Genomic DNA, 23,862 nt, shown 5'->3' with positions numbered 1-23,862 from the left:
TGAAATGTAAAATTTTCAAACTATGAATTATATATACAAAAATATGAAAAGTTAGGCATTTTCTACATACATTTGAAAATAAGAGTACAAATATTATGTCAATTTATTTTTTATCATCAATAATTCTGCAGTAATTACAAAAAACGGTTTGAGTTTTTGATTACTTTTACACGTAAACTTGGCTTTATTCAAGGAAGCCATAGATTCAGATAAACACACATGTACACTCATGCTTAGGGTGGCCATATTTAATTAATTCTATGTTTCTCATGACTTGACCGACCTATTTCTTTAATCTGGCAAAATAAAAAAAGTAAAAAATACAGCAGGATTAGGTAAAAAACACACAATGTCGCTGCCGCTGTTATCATTTATTTCTTAAAATTTAATAAAACAAAAATTTGGCAATTTTATTGAAACAAATGTCATTTGATTTTAATTATTTCTAAATCATTTCAGACTGTTAAAGGAGGATTATGAATTGATAGTATCACCAACATGTACACATATATTTTTTATTTTTTTTTCAAACTTTTATTTTTAACTGACCCATCATTTTTGAGCTGTTATGATGAGAAACATAGAATTAATTCAGACTGTCCTTATCTGTAATAGTTACCATCTTGACTAATTGTTATCGGGTAAATAAGATTTTGGACATAATTTGGAAAATGGGTAGATATACCCAACTTTTCATAATTTCTCACATTATATTTCACACCATGATTTGTACAAAGTCAAAAATGTTCTCTAGGCATTGTTTTCAAATTGAGATATTTTCACCACCCCCACCACCACAGGTGTTGCAATACTGTTCAGTGTATGATATTACGAATAAGTTATTGTACCTAACAAAACACTTTCAACAACAACAAAATGTTTAAACTGCAGCTTGTGTTTATAACTGAAATATGACATGGATTGACTATTATCCAAGGAAAAGGTTCCTGTAGAAAATTTAGAAGAACATTCCATAAAACTGTAACTATGGTATATAAAACTATGTGTTACTCTGTTAATTGTCATGCCTCCCTCTGTTTGGTTAATAGAGCGAGATAACAACAATTGAGTTTGAGTAGGGTGCTATCAAAATAAGGAAGGGAGTGAAGTTAGATGGCGTAATCACTGCATAAGAAATTCATACATCAGAACATCAGAAATAGTTCACAATAACGGTTCACCACATTACATCATCAACTGTTTTTGATTTTTAGGAAAACAATTTTTTTTTAAGACTGGCAAGTTTTTTTGGCAAAGAAAAAGTGTATATCTATTAATTGTGAAAGTATGGCCTGTGAAGATCCAAAATAAAGTCATGTATTTGTGAAAAGAAAAAAACTTGCAATTTCTGTTCTGAAATTTTGACAGAAATGGTGTATATTTGGCAGTTATTTCAGCTAGGCTGTACCGATGCTATACTGGCATTCATAGATATTTCAGACGTGCATTATCAGTGGAATTATTTTAAAATATATATTTCATTTATTTCACTGCGGAGGTGAAACTTTATTTTATAAGATAGCTCTTGGATAAAATTGGGTTCTGAGAACTTATTATTTTGGTGATATTGTGATTGCGATAAATGTAAAATCACTTTAAAAGTTGGTGAATACACATAGCCCACTTTACTGCCAACTTTTTATTATTTATGTTGTAATTTTGTAGATATAAACCAGTGAAATTGTATAATTATGTAATTTTCTGTTCATCAACATTTGGCACGAGTGAAGTCAAGTTTTTGGTTGGGAGTGAACAGCGCCCTCACAAGGATGTAATGAGAGCCATATCAAAATATTCCTATGTTGCATGTTTGTTTTTTTTACTTATTCTTTATTTGCATGCCAACACATGGGAATAAACGGCGGTGTACAAAATGTTTTTAGAGAAACAAATTTAATAGGGTTCAACATTTCTATTGCAGTGTTTTTGCTATGGTGGTTGAAGGTAAAATTTGTCCTACAAGTTCCCCCACACATTTTACTGAGTTCCGCAGGGTGGATTTTCTAGATTTCTCCCCTGGGTATATACTAGGGGTGTTCAGGTTTTTAGCAAGAATACTGCAATTTATGTCTCAACTGATCAGACACTTCTTTGCTGTATACTAATATTTATTTTATTTTAAAGTGGCCATATGGATAAGGATTGGGTATTTATTTTGAATTTTGAATTTATTAAACAGTTTTATCATGGCTTCCTACTTCAATAAATCAATGTGAAACAACATTGATAAAGTCTGTGTTTGTAGCAGTACATTGCGAAAAGCTAAAAAAAAATGTTAAAAGTTTGTTATTGTATTATTGTACATATAATAACAAAGATATTACATATTTATTAATCTTTTGCAATTTATTGAGTTTAATACAAACAAGGACTTGGTATATGTTGTTTCACATTGATTTTTCAAGTAGTAAGCCATGATAAAATTGTTTTATAAATTAAAAATCCAAAATAAATGCCCAATCCTCATCAATATGGCCACTTTAAAGTTGGACTTCATTGATATAGTTATTTGCAGTCTGTACTTTCGTTTTAAATTCAAACTTTTAAACTTGTGTACACGATGATAAAGCACTCGTGAACAGCGATGTTTCATACCCGTTTGGCTAATTAAGGGATATGATCGAAATTAATGGACGAAAGGTAGTTTCCTCTTCTTTGAATATATGTTTATGCTGCATGTCACAGATGATGTATTGCATGTATTCAAAAACAGACACAGCCTGGAGGGGGGCTATAGGAATGAACCATGTCTGTCTGTCTGTCTGGCTGTGTGTGTGTGCATACGTTATATTATTTGTCATTCTGTGACACTGAATTCATATATTGGGAAATTTCTGTGTAATGTACAATTTTTTTACATGCAGATATTGTTCTTTGCATCAAATAGCAGATGTTGAGTAACAGAAAGCTGAGCTAGTCTGTGCAATAGTCACCTACAGCCTAGAAGTGCGCCCTCTATTGCCAACAAAATGTACGTTGTTCAGTTGATGGTTGTTTGTGTGTGGAAAGAGTTTCCGTTGTCAAGAATATGTGAAGTATTTTGTCTGTCGAATAAAAAATAGTCATGGGGGAAAAATCTGAAGCGAATGTGAAAATTTATCAGTCACAGAAAATGTTGGGACATTTGTCCTCTAGGCTTTTGACAGGAAATTTTGGCACAGAGAAGTGTTATCAGGAATGGTGGAAAATTTTGTAAAACTTAAGTGCAACTTTTGCACTTTTGATTAAAATTTAGTTAACTAAGGATGCTGTTTTGTCAAAAATGAGTACAAATTTGTGGCAGTTAAATGAAGTGTTCCCACTTTTGATTTTTTGGCGGGAAACTTTGATAGTGAAAAGATGAACCGTTACGTCTGATCAGTTGAGCTATTGAAAGTGTCTTTGAAATACTTAAGTAATGGGACAGTACTCAAAGGGAAGAGGAACTTTTTTATTTGTGAACGGAGAATGGAGGCAAGCGTTTTGTAGATATGGAGAATTTCTCAAGCATGTACATATGATAATTTACAGAGGTCAGAGGTCACTCTAGGTGTAATGATGACTGGGTTAACAAATTATGTAAAATACTAAAAATACTTCTGTATCTTGGGGAAATTATTAGTAAATAAAACATACAAAAGAGAAAAAGTTGTGTTTATATTGTCTTTTGTTTTATTTTCTTTCATTAATTAATCAAAATTCTATCTGGAAGATGGACGGTTGAACATGAAAAGAAGCAAGACTATTTTTGCATAACCTAGTATAGATTGCATCACAATGTCAGCATGCAACTAGTGGAGAGAACTTATTAACATATATGCAGATAATCCATTCAAATTTAACCAATCATTGATGAACATAATCTTCATATGCAAATTTAAATACGAAATAGACCAATCACTGATAAGAATATTCAGTACTCAATATCTGTATCTGCATATGCAAATTATGCTTGGATTTAACCAATCACTGCATAGCAAGCTTAATTTGTCTATAAAACACAAAATTGGCAAAAAAAAGTTAGCCCTGCATAGACTTTTGTATAAGTATGATGAATAGGAAGCATTTCGTTTCTTCAAGGCACAGCTGCAAAATCACAAACATGATTTTCTCTTCAGTAGAGTTTTAAGAAAGTTGACCTGCCATTTGCATAATAGATAGTAAGAAAAACCCGTCTGTATCTACTAGAGTAAAAATCCTAAAATCAATAAATCGGTGTCCACACATATGACAACAAACAAAATATACACTGACTCATCATTTTGGAGGAGTAATCATAAATATATACAAAACTTTAGTAATTGAAGAAACCATGATTCTTATAATTCTGACTTGGAAGCTGTTCACAAATTTTTTGGCATTTTAAATAAAGTTAAAAACTTGTCCAAATTTGTCCAAATGTATTTATAGCCCAAAGTTTTATTAAATCTTGCACACCAGCAGGAACCAGCCAACTTTTTACATCGGCACACGAACAGCAGCCGTAAAAATCTACCATATTTTTTTACAAAATTTGAATCAATATTTCCAAATGTTTACAAATGTTTGTCCACGAATGCTGTACACATGATAAACCTTAATGTTTGTATGTAAATAAATTGAAACTAAATTTATTGTCAAAAAATAAATATGAAGACTTTCTCATTCAAAAACTGTCAATTTATAAATGCCACACTCATAATCCACACATATATGGGATGAGTTATAGCGCCCTTTAGTGTTGGAACGTTGCGCCCTCTGGTGGTGAAACAGCAACTAGTATACTCATTGCCAAGGGAACACACAATGACTGCCTCTTTCCTTGTGTCTTGTGTAATGATTAATTAACAGTTACAAGTGGTGAATCTTTATTTTTCGTCTTCTGTTGAAGTTGTTTTTGTTTCAGTTTGGCATTACGTTGTATCTGGTGTGATAGATGCAACGGCGGTTGTATTTGTTCAAGTTTGGGAGATTTCGAAAACTTCATTACATTCTGTACTTTATCAAGTATGGATCTAGAAAAGAGAAAAAGGCATAATTTTACAATGTCATGTAATTTTGTTAAAATATACTGGTTCAGAAAATTGCATGGAAATGAGATTCTAACTTTTCCACCAATTACTATAGTACTTTCAGTGTCCAATGGATGATAAATTGGTCGTCATAAAATATGCAAATTTCCATGAGCTGTCGTTTTGACCAAACATCAACACCATATTGTAAGAACTATTTTAATTTATGCACAACACCTTATATGGATAAAAAAAACATCCAATCAGTAATCGTCTTATAACATCACCTTATTTGGATAAAAAAAAACATCGTCTTATAAAATATGTTGATCTACTCAAACTTCCCTTGAAAATGAACCCTGCACGTTACAAATTTCAGGTGAAGTTCAAATTGATGATGAATATTAAATGACCCATGCTGAGTTCTGATTTGGAATTTGATTATTTGATTATTCAATATTCACTTCAGAATTTGCTTAGCAATGGCAATATTAACAACTTGCTGGTGTCCTATAATTTCAGATCTTGAAGAATAATTTATGAAAATTTGGGAAAATAATGACGATTTGGAACGCTTTGACTCATATTTTGAGAACCGTAAAACAAGTGACGTAGACATGAGTTGCTGTGACATACTACAACTAGTGTATATAATCCATATTTTCTGTTCAAAGACAATAACTTGGCTTGAGTATGATACAATAATACTTACTGGACGTATGCTGACATATCTCTGATATACAAGTCATCCTCATCAATATCTGGTTCTGGAATATTTTCTGGTTTCACCAACTACATGTAAGATAGACAAAGAATGCTTAGTTGAAGACAGCTATCCAAGTCATTCTAAAGAATTTATTGTTAAAAACAATGTACAGTATACCTCAAGAATCTCCTCTCATATTGGGTTATTGAATCAAGTACTACTACCAATATACAGTGAAAATCAAGAAACCTGAAACAAACGATTTCTGGCTCAACAAAAATCTTACCAACATTGCTACATTTTATCATCTGACCAGACAAATATGACTCTGGTAATTGAGCCTTCAGTTTACTAAGGTAGACACAAAGTAAAACTATTGTCGCAACATGTTGATACAACAGTGATAAGCTATTGAATGGATGTTGGTTTAATTATAGTCTCAGTAGGGAGGCATCGCAGAGTTTTATTGAGAGAGTTCCATGAACTTGCAGTGTACTGTTTAGGGACTTCCAATGTTTACACTGTCATGATCACATGGTGATTAGAATCACACAACAGAGGAACCACTATCACCCACTTGTGTAATCTACCACATTGAAGAACAATAGATTCAGTTTACGTCTATCTTAGTAAACTGAAAGCTCGATTTCCAGAGTCGTATGTCAGAGACATTGCTAAATCTTAATGTTTGGCTTGACACAAAATCGAATCAACATTTCCATTTCAAGTGCAAATGTTACATTTTAGTCAATTGACTGTCAATGTCTCAAAAATATCAGAATGAATGTGCCAACATTAGGTTTAATTTCATGTGTTGTCATACGTTTAACTGATGATGGTAGCTTGATCACCATTGCAAGAAAGTGTAGCAATGATGGCTAAGATGTATGTCACGCCAGACAATAAAATGTTAGTAAATATTTGTAAGATTTTTGGCCAGTCAGTCAACATTTTGTTTCAGAGTTCATGATTTTCGTTGTCATAGAGATTACACTGACCTTTAATTTGACCCCAGTGTTGAACCTTGCACTCCTGAGGTCACAGTTGATTGACAGGTAGATCTGTTCCTGAGTTTGAACTCTGACGGCAATGTATTTATTCAAAGCTATGGTGATTGGCTGGAAGGGCGGCGCATGGACATGTGTCATTAAATCTCTCCAATTCCATTTTTTCTTTTTGGCACCATTGGGATCACAGAATATACCACCATACTCATTCATGTTGAGCCTGTGGAGATAAAATTAAAATGCTTTTTCTTAATTTTATTTCCTTTTTCAATTATGAATATTAATGTTTGCCTCTTGCATATGCATGTCTACTGACTTCCATGAGGCAATGTGTGCTCATTGCAAGTTTTGGCACACTCTTTAGAATTACTGTCTTTTGAACTACAGAAATGACTGCTTTTTGTAAAAAAATCTGTCATGGCTGCATGAAGCACTGCACCATATTCCGGTCATTAGAAAAACAAAAGATTGTTTAGTTTAGCCACTAGGTGTGCTGTTCAAAGAGAACAACTTTCAAGTCAATTTCTTTTGCCAGCATTACATATAATTTAAATGATGGGAAAGTCATAAAAAGACTCTCCAGAATTCGAATTTGACAAAAATACTAAAATAGTATGAAATGAGAACAACAGAACATGGGACAATTTCTACCCACCTAATAATGCCATTGTTATAGTAGCAGGTACCTTTGCCATGAGGTTCAAATATTGCCAACATGGCAGCACTATCGGGATGATCATCTAAAACCACGTATGTATACTGCCCTCGCTTGACAGAACTTATCACCACAGCAATGTTACCAGAAGGATAGCTGAGAAAAGGTCTAGTTAGGGAATAATACATTATTATGTACAAAAATTACAATACATCAAGTATCATTTTGTGGCAGCTAATGTTTTTCATTTATTGCAGAAAAACTGTTTCTCTGTCTACAAGACATCCATTATCTCCTTCAATGGTTTGTGTTGGCAATTCAGAAAAGTTTTGGTACACTCTTTAGATTTGTTATGTCTTTTAAATTACCAAAAAGAATGTGTTTTTTTAGTCTATCATTGCTGTATAAAGCACTACATCATATGCTGGTCGTTAGAAAGACAAAAAATTGTTTAGTTTGGCCACTAGGTGTGCTGTTCATTGTAGCTTTCAGATGCAATCAATGTAGATTTCAGATGCGATATTAGGGCCAAGGTAGTCAAGTATAGTATCTGCCATTATAAAAGTGCCATTTCCTAGTGTCTCTGGCAAACATAATGGCATTCTCAATCAATCTCTATTTCTGTTTTAGATGTGTAATTCTTACGAAAATCTTTTTTGGACACATTGTTGACAGCTCCATGCAATACATTGTGATCAGCATCCACTACCAAATACTAGCCCCTCATGTTCAGTCACCTAGGGTGCCCTTGTTTTGTGAGTGTGTGACACTCCTTTTGAAAATAGCTACAAGGTGGTTAACCAGAATTTGGTGTATTGATCAATGGCAAACAATTTTGACAGGGAGAATTAAAGGAAAACGGTACCCAAATAACAATGCGACTAGTAATGAATTTTGAGATGTTTGACAACTGATTTACACCAGTTATTGAACTCAACTATCACCTATGTATAGCTTTTATCTGGGTTTTACTTTCAATTTTCTCAAATTCATGTATGTCGCCATTTTGCTTGCTTTTACTGCCCTCTAGAGTTCATTCTGGGAAAGTGTGATATCACAACCTCCAACATCTAGAGTACAAAAGGATACAACACATTGCCAGTGCCATCTGAAAAGATGGTCAAAAACTTCTTGCCATCCTCATAGTATTTCTGAATCAATGGCCGTTCCTGTACTTTATTCTGCAAAATAAAAATATCCCCAAGTTTTTAAAGACCTGTACTTTGAATATAAACTAGCAGTTTCATCCAAAGTACGATGAACAAGATGTTAAATTGTTTGCACTGATTTGATAAAGGAATTTGCTCTCAACTCCATCGTTTTGTAAGCAAACTTACAGAGATTAATGTCATCAACGGTAAATTATATAGTTGTACTCTAAAAGAAATTTGACCTAAATATCAACATTCAGTAAAACCATAGACACTGTCTATGGTAAAACCAATAAATATATAGCATAAAGCATGAATTTTTTACTAGTTTCGCATCCAAGAAGACAAGTGCAAAAATAATCGAAGATTCAGGTTGTTTTGTTCTCATTTACCACTAATAATATAATTGTACTCTGTACACTTTATGTTTATTGTTTGATTCCCATATACAGCAACAAGCAAATATTTAGACTGTAAGATATGTTGTGTTGCTCTACTGCCCTCACCAGCCTGTAAGAGGAGTTGACCGATGTGTGAGGGCGCCCTGTAATGGCGTACCTTACAGATTAGTAAATATTTAGCTCTCGTAGACTAATTGAGTAAGACATTAAATTCAGGCATTTATCATCAATGTATACATGCTGTAAAGTTATGACACAATTCCTTGATGAAGATTTTGATATGTGTACATCATATATCTCTTACCCTGACGCTAAATGCTGGTGGTAATGGTTCGGTTTCAAACACTTCAGGAGATGGTGCTTCCTCAAACAACGGTGATGGTGGTCGTAGCGTCCATCCTTCATCTCGGCACTTCTGAGATGAATATGCATAATTTATCGTTTTCATTTGACGTGCAACTGTTGAAAGAAATTCATAGTGAGAAACAACTCTCAGTAAATCAACCATCATTTCTACAATTACAGAATGAAGAGGGTGAAAAAAAATGTAAGAATGAAATATGTTGACGAATATCAACGCAATTAACTATACAACATGTAACATTTATAAAATTGGGACCAAAATTTTTTTAGATTTAAAAAAAGAAAAGAACTATATCTACATTTATGATAGTGTTGTGCAATTTAAGGGGTTAGTGACTATAAATTTAGTCACAGCGACAACGAAAAGCAGATAACCGAAAGACATTAACATCTGCCCAGTACGAAATTACCGAGAATATGCCCATTGCTAGTACAAAGTTACACATACATACCTGAACCACGGGACATTACGAAATGGGACGCAAAAAAATAAAAATGCTATAAAAATAATTCTACTCTAGCAAAACAAAAATACTTTTTTACCGCAAGTTTAATAATCTTTTTATTACAACAGCCAGGGGGAATTACAATAGCTATATATATAGTAGTCTTTAGCAATGAGCATTATTTGGGTATGTCGATCAGTACATACATAATGAAGAAGGCTCTGGGAAGATGTCAACTTTCGCTATCAACTTTTGTTGTAACCGAGACACTTCTGTTTCTGTAACTTCAAGTGAAGCTTCCCACTTAGAACCGTTTTGACGGCGTTGGCTTCTTTCAGTGGTAGAAACACTTGGAGTAGTGCTACCACGTTTGCCTCGGTATGTAACGAGGCCATCAATAAGTCGGGCTCGTTCTCTCGGACTCGCCACATCCCTTATACCAGGTTTATCCTTTGTACTCCCTTTGCGTTTTGAGTCCTCTTTAGCACCACCAACTCTTTGAGACTGACTGCCCTTATTTTCACCCTGACTCTCCCGCCTATTCACGGTTTCCCGTCCACCCTCTTTACGTTTTTGTGTAATAGCCTCCATGACTTTGTTTCGTTGTGTCGTACTCCCAGCTGAATTCAGACAAATGTAGACAAGAACATGGAACGTTGTAGTGTGGTCAATGAAAAAAGAGACATGCATTAGAGAAATGGAGTGAAGAACACAACTAATGGCTAATGGTAAGTGGACAGGATGTTTTCTGTAAAATTACAACAAATGAAAAACATGAACAGTATATCGATCAAAACATTAAAATGTGAACATTGTGTGTAGATGTGTATATATTGTAAAGATATTATTTGTGTAGGTCTTGTTAGAGTCTGTGATGTGAACAAGTAAATTTGTGTAGATCATGTGAGCAACATGTGTGGATCATGTGTTAGTTAGACACGTGTGTAATGTGTGTTGATCATGTATAGTGCATGTATTTGACATGTGAACATTACGTGTGGATCATGGGAAGAGCACTTGTAGATGTTGTGAGAGACTGTGATGTGAACAAGTACATCTGTGTAGGACATGTGAACAACATATGTAGATCACGTGTTAGGCATGTGAGTAACGTGTCTTTGATCATGTGTAGTGCATGTATTTGACATGTATGTGTGGATCATGTGTGGATCATGTGTTAGACATGTGAGTAACGTGTGTTGATCATGTGTAGTGCATGTATTTGACATGTGAACAATATGTGACAATTATGTGTAGATCAAATGAAGTAGGTCATGTGAATACAAGATATACTTCTGTGTTGAACATATGAACAAGGTGTATAACATGTGTTAGACATATGAACAATATGTGTACATCATGTGTACATCATGTGTATGAAATGTACAGTGTTATTTGAATATGTACTTCATAAGGGATGTGATAACTGTCATGACAAAATATAAGTTCAGGATCACATATTGGACTTTGTTATGCACACAGAACAACTACATGATTCACTTTCAATTACAATTTGTCATTTAACTTAATTATGCATATTATGCATATCTCATGTTTATTTTTGTACAACCCCAACAGCACATTTTAGTTTTGAAACATATGATTTTTTTTTAGTTTAGAAACGTATGATTTTTTGATTTTTGATTTTATTTTATTCTTTTTTTTAGGGGGTGTGGGGGGGTGTGAGCATAAGTCCATCCAAATGTGGTCATGGTAAAGTAAAAATGCAATTGATGTGATGACAGTGAACACACAACATGCAACTTTAAGTGTTCGTGCTGAAAGATGAAAATGGATTGAAACTTGTGAGAGAGAAAAATACATGATTGGTAAATTTTGAACTTATGTCAAACACCTAATGACTTCAAATTTGCACGTATATTGGTAAAATGTTGGCTTTATGAACATCTTTACTTAATTGGTTAATTTTCTTTAGGTTTAAATTTAGCATTTCTTGTTTGGATTTGTAGATAATTGTTCATATATAACAGATTTCGGAATTTGGGAATAATATATAACCAATAACATTTCTAAATCTGATTTATATTTGGATATGATTTAAAAAATATTTCTCATATTTGATAGATTTGATGAGTTTTGTATCACACAGACAATTAGTATATCAAATAGTACAACTCTGAGTATTTGCTGAAAATAATTAAAACACAGATGACTGCAAAAGGCTGCAGAATCACAGAACAGACTACATTTTGATGAAAATTTGTCAATTGCTTGCAATTCTATCAGTGCACAAAGGGAAAAAATAGTAGTTTTAATTTAGGGTGCAAATATCAACACCATGATATGTATAGCCATTTTGGATGTGATTTTTCTACCAAGTTTAATTTACAATATCAATTCCCTTGGTAAATACTGTAACCTTTATGAGGTAAGAAAAATAGATTGGATATTAATGGAATTGGGTAATCAATGGATAGCCCCATGGATGACTTACTGACAGTCTTTTAGACATCATGCCAAATCATTATAGAGAGTGATGTATGGTTCATTCACTTTCAAATTGGCTATGCATTTTAAGTGATTTCTGTGAGACTACGTGTATTCATGTGCTGTTATCCATGGTGAGGCTGAATGGAAACAAAATACCTAAAAAGATGAGTGAATCTGTAAGAAATGTAGAGACGACAGTGAGATTGTAAAGATGTGACTGACAAATGTGTGCTTTATACATCTGGGAGTCTCTCATTGTGTATAGTGAGTGCTATTAAATCTTGAGATACATCGTTACCATAACTACCCGATTATGCCTTTAAAACCAAATTCTATCCAGGCAAATTAAGTCCTTATTCTCCCATATTTGAATGGCATTTATCAAATAAAATGACCAACTTTATCAAACCAGTTAGCATAAAACAATATCAGTGGATGAATTAAGTTTAGGTCAGTGGGCGTTACGACGTAAGGCAATTATATCTTATTTAAGGTTATATACATGTACATATACACATTGAACCTTACAATCATCAACATAATGTGAAGTTTATTATAGCAACATTTGGACTGGCACTGAAGCACAGCTGATGACATCTGAATATAATTCAAGTATTTTATCATTTCTGAATAATACATTTTTGTGAAAATATCACCTTAATCATACTTACAAAAGTGACACAAGCATTACATAAAATTTACGCTGCTCCAACAAATGTTTTAGATATGTTAGAAGGTCTTATCTTATCTCATAATTTTTTTTTTCCCTACAACTTTAACACGTGAGACTGAACAACTGTCATTATGGGTGCCTGCAATGCAATCAAGAATTCAGTTGAACACTGACAATATTCATAAATGACATCAACTGTGCTTTATAGATTTCAAAAATCCATTTCAAGGAGATATTTTTTAATATTATACATGTACACCACTGTGACTAGTAACGCTTAGACAAGTGTGTTCATAACCCTGATGGTGTAATACTAAAATATTCAAAGCAAGCAAGTGTGCCATTTTGGCTTATGCCACTTGGCGCACATCCCATGAGTGAACTTGCCAGGCGAGTGAACAATTAATGCATTCTGACATAGCACCAACATGCACATGAAATGACAGTACACCTAAATAATCAACTCTGGACATTCTTGATAAAACATTATATTAAAACCTTCAGCAATAGGAAAGGATACATGCTTTTCAAACTATCACAAACACACACATCTACATTGGATATATAGGTAGAGAAGGGAGTCTGGGCAACATGCACTTTTTTGTTGTTTTTTGTTAAAAATTGGAATGGTTGGAAGGTGATCTAGACGAAACAATATTACGATATTTAGCAAACCTTCAGGATCATTCAGAACTCCACTAAAGTCAGCTTTCATGAACATAATTGGCGCTGATTACAATACAAACATGAAAAACAAATCACAAATGAGTTGATAGCACATATACAACTGTTCTGATACAGTACATAAGCTCAAGAATTTCTTTTCGTTTTGCCAGCCAATTGCAGTGTTAGCCCAAGTTAACACTGAGCTAGGCCAGTTAAAATCAGGCTCCTGCAGTCAATAAACCTTTCAGCTAACAGTAACACACACTGGAGGAGTGTCAGTGGCACCTTGTTGTCAGCACAAAGCTTGCCTGATGTTAATATAGGGCTGTTGCATGCAGCCATTAACCATTTCAGTTTCTAACACACACTGGAGAGGTGTTAGTGGCAGCTTGTTGTTAGCATGAAGCTTGCCTAATGTTAGGGCCGTTGCAACCACTAACCATTTAAGTTTCTAACACACACACTGGATGGTTGTTAGTGGCACCTTGCCTCAAGTTAATATGGGGCTGCTGCAGCATGAAACATTTCAGTTGGTAACATGCTGGAGTGGTGTTCAGTGTTACCACTGTGCTCGCCCAATGTTTGCCAAATCGGAAAGCAACTCTTGAGCTACATGTATACTGACAATGAAAATCTGTGTCACAGGCCTTCACTGCTACAAACAATTTTTCATTCTACCAAAAATTATGAAAATCAAATTAAATCCATTAGGGGGACAATCAATGTCTTATGATTATAGATTTTTTCAATATTCTTTGAACATCAAGTGTCAGTATTAAAATGAAGCAGTGATGGCCAGGACAAACTACTTAAACCCTGTGGTTTCATCAAATCACACAACATGCTGGGTACAGTCCTCTATCAACACAACCCTATGGATTGTAACAGAATAACCAATGCAGGACAACACACAAATGTAGTAAGCTTTAATGAAGGCAGAGTCAAGAATTGGGATGGGGGAGGAGGGGGGGGTAGGATGCTGGACAACTAACTACCTGCTATATTTATTTCATATTATTGGTAAATAATCATTACTTTTTTTAACACGTTTTTTGTGATGATTTTGTTTCACCTGTTCACTTTTGTTGATACATTTTATTTGTTTTGTTTTTTGTTCTACGTGAAATCTGAACAAAAATGTTGAACAGTATAATTCAAGAATGAAATAGCTTCAGGCATCAACCTTTTTTTTTGTCAAAAGAAAGCTGCCAAAAAATGGGTTTTAGGAAAACAGGTACAGTACACACTGGTATGGTTAATACCTTGAAGAAGCTTATAAATGGGTCAGACTGGAAATAGTCTGTAAAGGTATACTATATTGGGGTGCCCTTGTGAACGTGGGTGCCCAAAGCACAGTGTTCCTCACACACTAGACTGTAACATGCAAGGGATAGACTGCAAAATAGTCTTCAATCTTACCATGCACACAATGTTAGTTGATTCTAACAAGTTGGAATAATGATGTCACTCTCGAAATAATAAAATGAAATGTTGGGAATAGACTGTACCATTGCCATGGTAATTTCACGATCAATCTTATCAGATTCAAATACTCACATGCATAGAAATTGGCCTGATTTGCACCAGCCATTCTTTGTCGTGCCATTTCTCTTTCACGCATACGTTGTGCAGCCCTTTCTTTGGCAGCTCGTCTGGCTTGTTTGCTGCCGTATGGGGGATGAGGTGCAATGTCTATTTTTTCGTCAGTTGGATAACTAGCTTCAGGTCCATTAGTGAGTGTGAATTCTGCAAACTGTCGGTAGTCTTCGCAACAGTAGAGCTATATATCAGGAAAATATTACAAATAAAACGATCAAAAACATAACAGTGGTGAAAAAGAATTGCAACTGACAGGAACTTTCTGTTTAAATCCAACAAGGGAAATTTTCTTTCTGCAAAAACAATCATCAGCCCACAGCAGATTTCTGTTTAAATCCAAAAAAGGAAGTTCAAAATATCTATTTAGGGTAGAGCACACTATTTTCAAAGAGTAGTTCAACACTTTTTAGGGCGGAAGATAATCATTAGCCGACAGTTGATTACTGCTTATTTCAAACAAAGAAAGTGCACTACATTTTATTGAGGCTGAGGTAAATTTAATTTTTTTTAAAAGATTAAGAAAAGATTGTAATTTTAGTTAGATTGTATTTCACTTTTTTTAAAAGATTCACAGATTGTCTAAAGAGCATTTCCCATCGATTTTATTTCTGCAAAGAGACTTCAAAAATATTAAAAATATGAAATCCGGAGAACTAAGTTTTCTCAATAAATTATCTTTATCCATCAAGTCTCAGCTTAGAATGTAAAGTTATATATTATGCTCATTGAACAATATATCTGAATTATTGTTTTCAATTAATAACTAATTTTTAGATCACTAAACCTGAAAAAAAATGTCAATACACCAATACACTATTTCAGATTTGCTGTGTACTGCCTATAGATGCAAACACCTTGAAGAAGATTAGGACAATGTTGGTGTAATAGCTCACGCAGTGGCTCAATGACTAGTACGCATGCATGTCCTATATACTATAAACCAAAGTTTTTTGGGGGGTTGTACCCAAGGATACATTGCGACGCAATGACTACTCATGCGCATTTTATATATACATGTATATGTGCATTCTCCACGGGGAGGGCGCTATCTACAATATCATTGTGAGGCAGCCGGTCAGAATTGAATCTACCCTGTGGGAGCTTATGGGCTTTGCCTACTTATGATATTAGTTTTTGAAGAGGAAATGGAGGAGGTAGATCATAGTCAGGATATGGGGGGGGGGGGGGGTTATAAAGGTAACTTGGTCATGTAATATGTATATAGAATCTGAAGAATAAAATGTAAATTCTGCATACTAAGTAATATATCTAAGTCCTGTGACCTGCACAGTCACATGTTTGCTGTATGCTTTACTACAAAACTTACAATGTATCTGCCATGATGTCTACTTTTAAAATCACAATTCTGAAAATGACAATATTTTGTTACATGTAATATGTTAATATTTATAACTGAAACAGAGCATATGAAATAAGTAATGTATATTTTTTATTCATTTTTACGATTTTCAACTTTAAAAGTTTAATTAATTTGCATAGTGTTCATTTGCATAACAAAGTAGCATACATGTGTATATAGATTAACAGACAAAAGAAACATCAGTTTCAAATATCACATATGCAGTTCTGGAAATGGAATATTATTATGAAGGTCAATATTGTATAAAATGGACATGAATATTAATTTTCATAAACTTTAAACATTTCATTGAAAACTGCAAGATAATTGGTGCCATTTCAACAAAAGTATACTCATATTCATGAAATGTGATTCTAAAAATAAACATGGCAAGAATTGAGTTAAAGGTTAGGTGTTGTTATCTGTACATAGTAAAGCATATACCAAACACATGACCCTACAGGCTACAGCGGAAATAACTCGGAAGTACGTTACAAAGGAAATATTCAAACTATAAAAAATAGAACAGTCAACACTGGAGAACTTTTCACCCAAAAAATTTACAAACAGAGATTTACATACAATACAGTCATATTGAATAATTTGAATACTATAACAATGTTGATGCCTTGCCATTTTGTTACCATGGCAACACATGTATACAAATTCTTACAGATACCTCATAAAATTCTTGATACTCGCTACAGCAGAACAGCTACAGAGTGTTGTCATGGTGATGACGATGACACAGTGGTAGTCGTGGTGATCAGAGTGCAAGAGATAGGTGATGTCATAATACAAATAAACATTAATGATGAGTTGAAGGAACAAGTTTCCATGGAAACCATGAGTGAGTATAAACAAGTAAACAGCCATCATAAGATGAGAGATAGGAGAAAACAAACACATGCAGTTAGTGATCGTACCGTACGTAACGGTACCATGCAATAGAAGTTGTAACTTAAACCACTCCTGAACAAGTAATTTGAAGATCACAAAAAGATAGATAACATTTAAGACATGCACTAATCACCCAAGAGTGAAAAGACATTTGATTAGTTTGTTCATACATGTATATATACAGATTTAACTATAATGAATGAATCTTTAATACTTGTCTTTGTTTGGTGTGTGCATCACTGTATGTGTATGTAATATGTATGTATGTATGTATGTACGTATGTATGTATGTATGTATGTACGTACGTATGTACATACGTACATAGTTACGTACGTACGTATGTATATATGTGTATGTATATATGTATGTATGTATATATGTGTATGTATATATGGATGTATGTATGGATGTATGTATGTATATATATATGTACGTATGTATATATGTGTATGTATATATGTATGTATGTATGGATGTATGGATGTATGTATGTATGTATGTATGTACCGTAATGTATGTATGTATGCATGCATGCATGTATGTATGTATGTATGTATGTATGTATGTATGCATGTATGTATGTATATATGTATGTATGTATGTATGTATGTATGTATGTATATATGTATGTACGTATGTATGTACATAAGTGTGTATGTACGTATGTATGTATGTACGTAAGTGTGTATGTACGTATGTATGTATGTATGTATGTATGTATGTATATATGTATGTATGTATGTATGTATGTATGTATGTATGTATGTACATGTATGTATGTATGTATGTATGTATGTATGTATGTATGTATGTATGTATGTACGTACGTACGTATGTATGTACTTATTTATGTATGTAAGCACCCAATTCTAACAACCCAATTTGTTAATTTTCTAATTTTACAAATTGTTGGTATATATATATATATATATATATATATATATATATATATATATATATATATATATATATATATATATATATATATATATATATATATATATATATATATATATATATATATATATATATATATATATATATATATATATATATATACTAGGTTTACTGGCATTATACAAAAAGTACATTTGCAACCATAGCTATATCATTATATCCCGTATATCTTGCTTGCAATATCGTGCGATAGGAATTATTAAATGCACATTTTCTGTTTATAACATTAACGTTGGTATTTTCATTTAAGCTTTTGGGTCATTAACATTTTGTATAGTAAGGCAATTGCTATTAATAACTATTGAATAATTATAAATGAATATACAGGGAGAGGTTGTAATTAATTGGGATGTTAAACCCTAGAGGGGTGTGGGTATACAGCCTACAATATTTTTCTTGTGTTTGCATTAGTGGGGTAGTGGGGGTAACTTTTTAAGTTGGGTAATTAAAATAGGGAGGTTTATCATAAATAAAGTAATATTTTTTGGATAATTCATTATTCTTGAAAAGAAGACTGATTGAAAGGTGTGTTAGTAAGTGTAAAAGAAGATTCTGTTAATCTGGTAATTTTTTACTGTTCAAATTTCATATAATGCAAGTACAAGCTTATTCAGATTGAAAAAAATTTTTGTATAAAACCATTTCAAAAAGAATAAATTTTCCTAGTGAATTAGACTATCATGAATTTGTCATCTTTTCATTCATTGAAAATAAGTACAAATAGGTATACTGTTTGGAAACTGAACGAGTTTGCCTAGTATCAGCAGTTAGAATTTCACCATGCTGGCCATGCTGGCCTATACTCAATGATTAATTAAACATGCCCAATGACAATAGATTTATTTCAGCAGTGTATGAATACAAAACCAGCTTGAATCTTTAACTTTTTTCAAACGTCAATGAGGATTTCAAGAAGTTTAAATTGATTTTGAATATTTTGTGGTTAACAATCTGAAGGTGCATGTGCAAGGAATTGGGATAGAAATGTGCAATGTATTATTGTAGGATGCTGTAGGGGGTTTACACTTATAAGCAATTAATGTATTTAACACGCTGCTTTCATAAAGGGTTATTAGGTTGATGAACATATAAAGGTTATTAGGTTGATGAACACACTGCTTTCATAAAGGGTTATTAGGTTGATGAACATAAAGGTTATTAGGTTGATGAACACACTGCTTTCATAAAGGGTTATTATGTTGATGAACATATAGGGTTATTATGTTGATGAACAATCTCTAATAAATGAAAGGTTTTGACTTTGCTAAGGGTTCACCTACAATGAACATTCCACTAATATGTATATCATTTCAAAAACAAAAACTCATATCACAAAATAAATATTTGAAAGACGACAGTTGTGAATGCTGCATGCCTGTATACATGCAACTTAATTGCACATCAAATCTGATCTCACACAAGCTGCATACATCACCACACCCACAACAAACACAATCAGTCATGCAAAGAAACCAATCCAAATTTCTACCAAACTTGCAACAGTAAAAATATACATGTACTGATAAATTCTGAATAAAAATAATGAAATCTCAGAATTACCAATATATGAATTGCAAATTGTATAAATTTATCTTTTTAAGATTTACACAAAACATGTCACAATATTTTTTTTTGGAAAAAAAAAGAATTATTTTTTTTCATTTTTGCCAAAATAATGAGAAAAATATACAAGATGTACAGAAGTGACCCTTGTGGTGTATACAATAAACTAAATCATAAAAAAATTCTTGTTTTAGGTTAGATTTTCTATAATTCCAAAATGATGACAACTTGAAAGATTCATAATTCTTGGCACACTCTTGTTAACCACTTGCTAAACACGTGAAACGTAAATTTATTTCTCTCACTCTCCTTACTTCCCTTTGGTTTGTTTGTTTTTGTTTGTTTGTTTCTGTATATGATTATACTAGTCATATCTTCTCTAATTTCTTTTAGTAGTGTATGTATTTTAATTTTCTGTTAGTGCTGCTCCTGACATGCTTAGTGAGCCCCTGATACAAAAGGAGATGCAATAAATAAATAAATAAACACACTTGTAATAAAACAAGTGATTTAAGATGTGTACATAACAACAAATCTCTCAGTCTAAGGAGAATGTTGTAAAGGAAAACATCACCATTGGCTATAAGATACACATGTACATCATGTCACTCGATCCATGTACCCTCAATAGTAATAAACAGGGTTGGCCTATTTATGAGGGTACCTCAACAAATACATGTTTTAGCGTACCTTACAGACTAATTAAACATCACCAGTTATTTTCTAAAATACATACAATGGAATTTGTCGTGAGCACTTGATTTAAAGCCATTTTTTTTTTTAAATGTTGAAGTCAAGTGAAGATTCTGGAATTCCAATAGCAATTTGTCTCCTCACTACAATAAGGCTGTATCAGCTATACAATTAATTGTATAGCTGATATCTCTTTGTAGTTTACAACCATCTTAAACTGACACGACGACTGTTCTAGAAGCCAGTCACAATTTCTTCTCTTTTTATTAAACTGCTTCTTTTTTAAGCCAGAATACTTCAAAAATGAAAATCACTATGATTCGAGATAAAATCACAGCAACACAAGAATTTACAATTTACCAAGGGATTTGTTGCTAGAGAAGCAATTCTCTTTTCTAATCCGTACCAAAGTCCAGAATCTAGAAAAAAGACTTGATGAAAAAGCTTGTGACTGTATGGTAGCAAACATGCAACAGTGTTTTTGTTAAGGGTGGTAATCAGGTAAAATCTACCTGAATTCACCTGTCATTTTACCTGGGTTCCTTAATAGTGTTTTTGTTAAGGGTGGTAAGCAGGTAAAATCTACCCGAGTTCCCCTGTCATTTTACTTAGGTTCCCTACCAATGTTTTTGTTAAAGGCAGTAAGCAGGTAAAATCTACCTGAGTTCCCCTGTCATTTTACCAGGTTTCCCCACAAAAATTATGGTACAATGTATTAGAAACTGTCAGATTTATCATATTCCACCTTTCTGTTACCGGAGTTCCCTAACGTTAGCTAGCAAAAACACTGTGCAATGACAGGGAAAGCTAAATTTTTTTTTAATTTCATATTCCCATTTTGAATACATTTTGAAAAAGTGAAATTTGCAAATGAAAGTTGTACAACATATCAGAAACTATTTAAAGAAATAAATTAAAGTTTTAGTATATGAATGTTCTTGAAATATGTCTGTCAAAAATATAACTTTGATGGCAAAAAATGATTAAGTGCTAAAACTCACAATAAGGGTCACTTCATGTGACTTGGGATATTTTTGAAATATGTCCATCAAAAATTTAACTTTGGTGAGAGAAAATGATTAAGTACTAAAACTCACAATAAGAGTCACTTCATGTACTTTGGATGTTTTTTGAAATATGTCTATCAAAAAATTTAACTTTGGTGAGAGAAAATGAAAAAGTACTAAAACTCACAATAAGGGTCACTTGGTTCATGTATTTGGGATGTTTTTTGAAATATGTATATCAAAAATGTACCTTTGGCAAAAGAAATTGATAGAGTACTAAAACTCACAATAAGGGTAACTTCATGTACTTTGCTACCGTTAATAAAACACACACACACACACACATGCATAAACACATGTACATACCTGGCTGGCTGGATACTTCTGTTGCATTTCTAATGTTGGAAAAGGTTTAATAGGTTGTTGACAGAATTCACATGTACCACTCCACATACCACCTTCAATAGTTCGATCGACAGGTTCCTATGGAAACAAAATTATGATTTTATTTTTTTAAACACATGTGAAGTCCAAGCTATTCAATTGTAAACTTAGAGAGTTATCAACTTTTCGTTTGTTGTACAGACTTCCTTGTAGTAAACAGGTGTGCGTACATTTTTTCAAGTTATGTATGTATTTCAGTCCCATCGATCACTGAACCCTCTTATTGTTATCATTCACAACGTATAATGCCAGACATCAGGCTAGACTAGCTGTAAGCTATTACTTGACTCCCCATTTACCCTTCTCTCTTTTGTTTTTTTGTTACCATGGTTTTGTAATCATTTAAATAATGGGTAAATAAACCACTTATATATTTATTTCAAAACTATATGTTCTGTGCTAAAATTAATTTTCTTCTTCCACTTGGAATTTAGAAACAGACCTGTTTTGTAAAAATCACTTGTCCTTCAATGTATAAACTCAATATAACAGACTGTGTGTAATTTGTGTGATATTAGTAGACAATCATGTACCAGATACAAGAAAAGGTGAAATATTCTAAAAACAACATGTAAAACACTGAGACACTGCTGATATTTACAAATAATAAGCAAGTATAGTAGTATGAAATATCTTTAGAAATATCTAATACAGAGGTAAGAGAATGTTGGTATTTGCTTAAGGCAGCAAAGCTGAGTTTAAGTTTAAGACATACATCTATCATTCTAAACTTATTGATAACATATTGTTAAGTCTCTTAGAAACCCCAAAATGCTGCTATGCTCCCAAGCATATAGGGTAAAAGGAATTTAAAAACAATACAACTGTATATGCCAGACTCACAATTTTAGAATTTAGGTTTCCAGTTTAACAACACAAATATGTACGCTTATATGAATGACTATGAATATATATAATCAAAATGTACATATTACTATTATGTACATATTATATAATTTATATATATATATATATTATAACACAATATCAAGCAATTAAGATACTCAGAAGCCGTTACACAGTGTTTCGTGTTTCACGCTATTGTGATCATCAAATGATATACATAATTATATATAATACATACATAACAAATGTAAGATGACGAGTATGTTATTACATTAACATACTCGACTCATTTTTATGTATATATGTATTGCTCTCCAAGCTGATTGAGCACTCTACTTGGCGAAAGAAGAATGAAACTCTATGTAATTATATATAATATAATATATATTATAATATATAAACACGAATGAAAAGTTCAAACTGAATGGTCTCAATAAAACTCAACTCAAAGAGTTTCCACAATGTCTGACTAGCTTTTGTGGTTAACAACAGAGCATCATAAGGTCAGGTCAGGTCAGGTCAGGTCAGGTTAGGTCAGGACATTTAATTGGATATACACTTCAATGAACACATACTGTCAAGTAGCAATATATTTTCTGACTACAGTCATAATTCATGTAACAGAGTTCATGGGATAAATGAATTCAGACACAATGAAAATTTATTGATACATCCTTTTTATGACTCTAGATATTCCTATTACCAAAATTAATTATGAATTAAATTTATGAATAATTAATCTCTTTTAAGGCAAGTATAGCTGTATTTATTCATGCTTGAATTCACCAATTATGCAAATTAATTGAATTTTGTGCTGAATAATTCATGCTATTTATATAATTGATTAGATGTATTAACATGTGTTAATTGAAAAGATACCAATTCAATTAAGCAAACCAGATGTGACTGACAATTATTACATCATTTTGTTATAAATAAACGTCTTTCAGCTTGCTCAAACAAATTATCTACTCAGTTAGGCTTAGAAAGCTGGCTGCCTTGT

At 32.8% G+C, this 23,862-nt stretch overlaps 1 protein-coding gene across 3 annotated transcripts in view; it reads right to left on the bottom strand.

Annotated features, from left to right (window-relative positions):
* Positions 1 to 3,628: 3,628 nt before the first annotated feature.
* Positions 3,629 to 23,862, bottom strand: part of LOC144441971 (uncharacterized) — a 28,450-nt gene continuing 8,216 nt past the window's right edge. Inside the window, exons 7-16 of one of the 3 annotated variants that reach the window (XM_078131237.1) lie at positions 21,936 to 22,052; positions 17,128 to 17,163; positions 15,047 to 15,269; positions 9,906 to 10,319; positions 9,195 to 9,349; positions 8,428 to 8,519; positions 7,339 to 7,494; positions 6,675 to 6,903; positions 5,683 to 5,762; positions 3,629 to 4,973 (exon numbers count right to left, since the gene is read on the bottom strand). In XM_078131237.1, the coding sequence (XP_077987363.1) occupies positions 4,799 to 4,973; positions 5,683 to 5,762; positions 6,675 to 6,903; positions 7,339 to 7,494; positions 8,428 to 8,519; positions 9,195 to 9,349; positions 9,906 to 10,319; positions 15,047 to 15,269; positions 17,128 to 17,163; positions 21,936 to 22,052 (1,677 nt within the window). In that variant the 3' untranslated portion in view covers positions 3,629 to 4,798. The remainder of the gene's footprint in view (positions 4,974 to 5,682; positions 5,763 to 6,674; positions 6,904 to 7,338; positions 7,495 to 8,427; positions 8,520 to 9,194; positions 9,350 to 9,905; positions 10,320 to 15,046; positions 15,270 to 17,127; positions 17,164 to 21,935; positions 22,053 to 23,862) is intronic. The other 2 variants (XM_078131240.1, XM_078131239.1) reach the window with 2 other exon arrangements.

This window comes from Glandiceps talaboti, chromosome 11 (assembly GCF_964340395.1).
Source record: "Glandiceps talaboti chromosome 11, keGlaTala1.1, whole genome shotgun sequence".
Taxonomy (NCBI): domain Eukaryota; kingdom Metazoa; phylum Hemichordata; class Enteropneusta; family Spengelidae; genus Glandiceps; species Glandiceps talaboti.
This window is presented reverse-complemented; position numbering and strand designations above follow the sequence as displayed.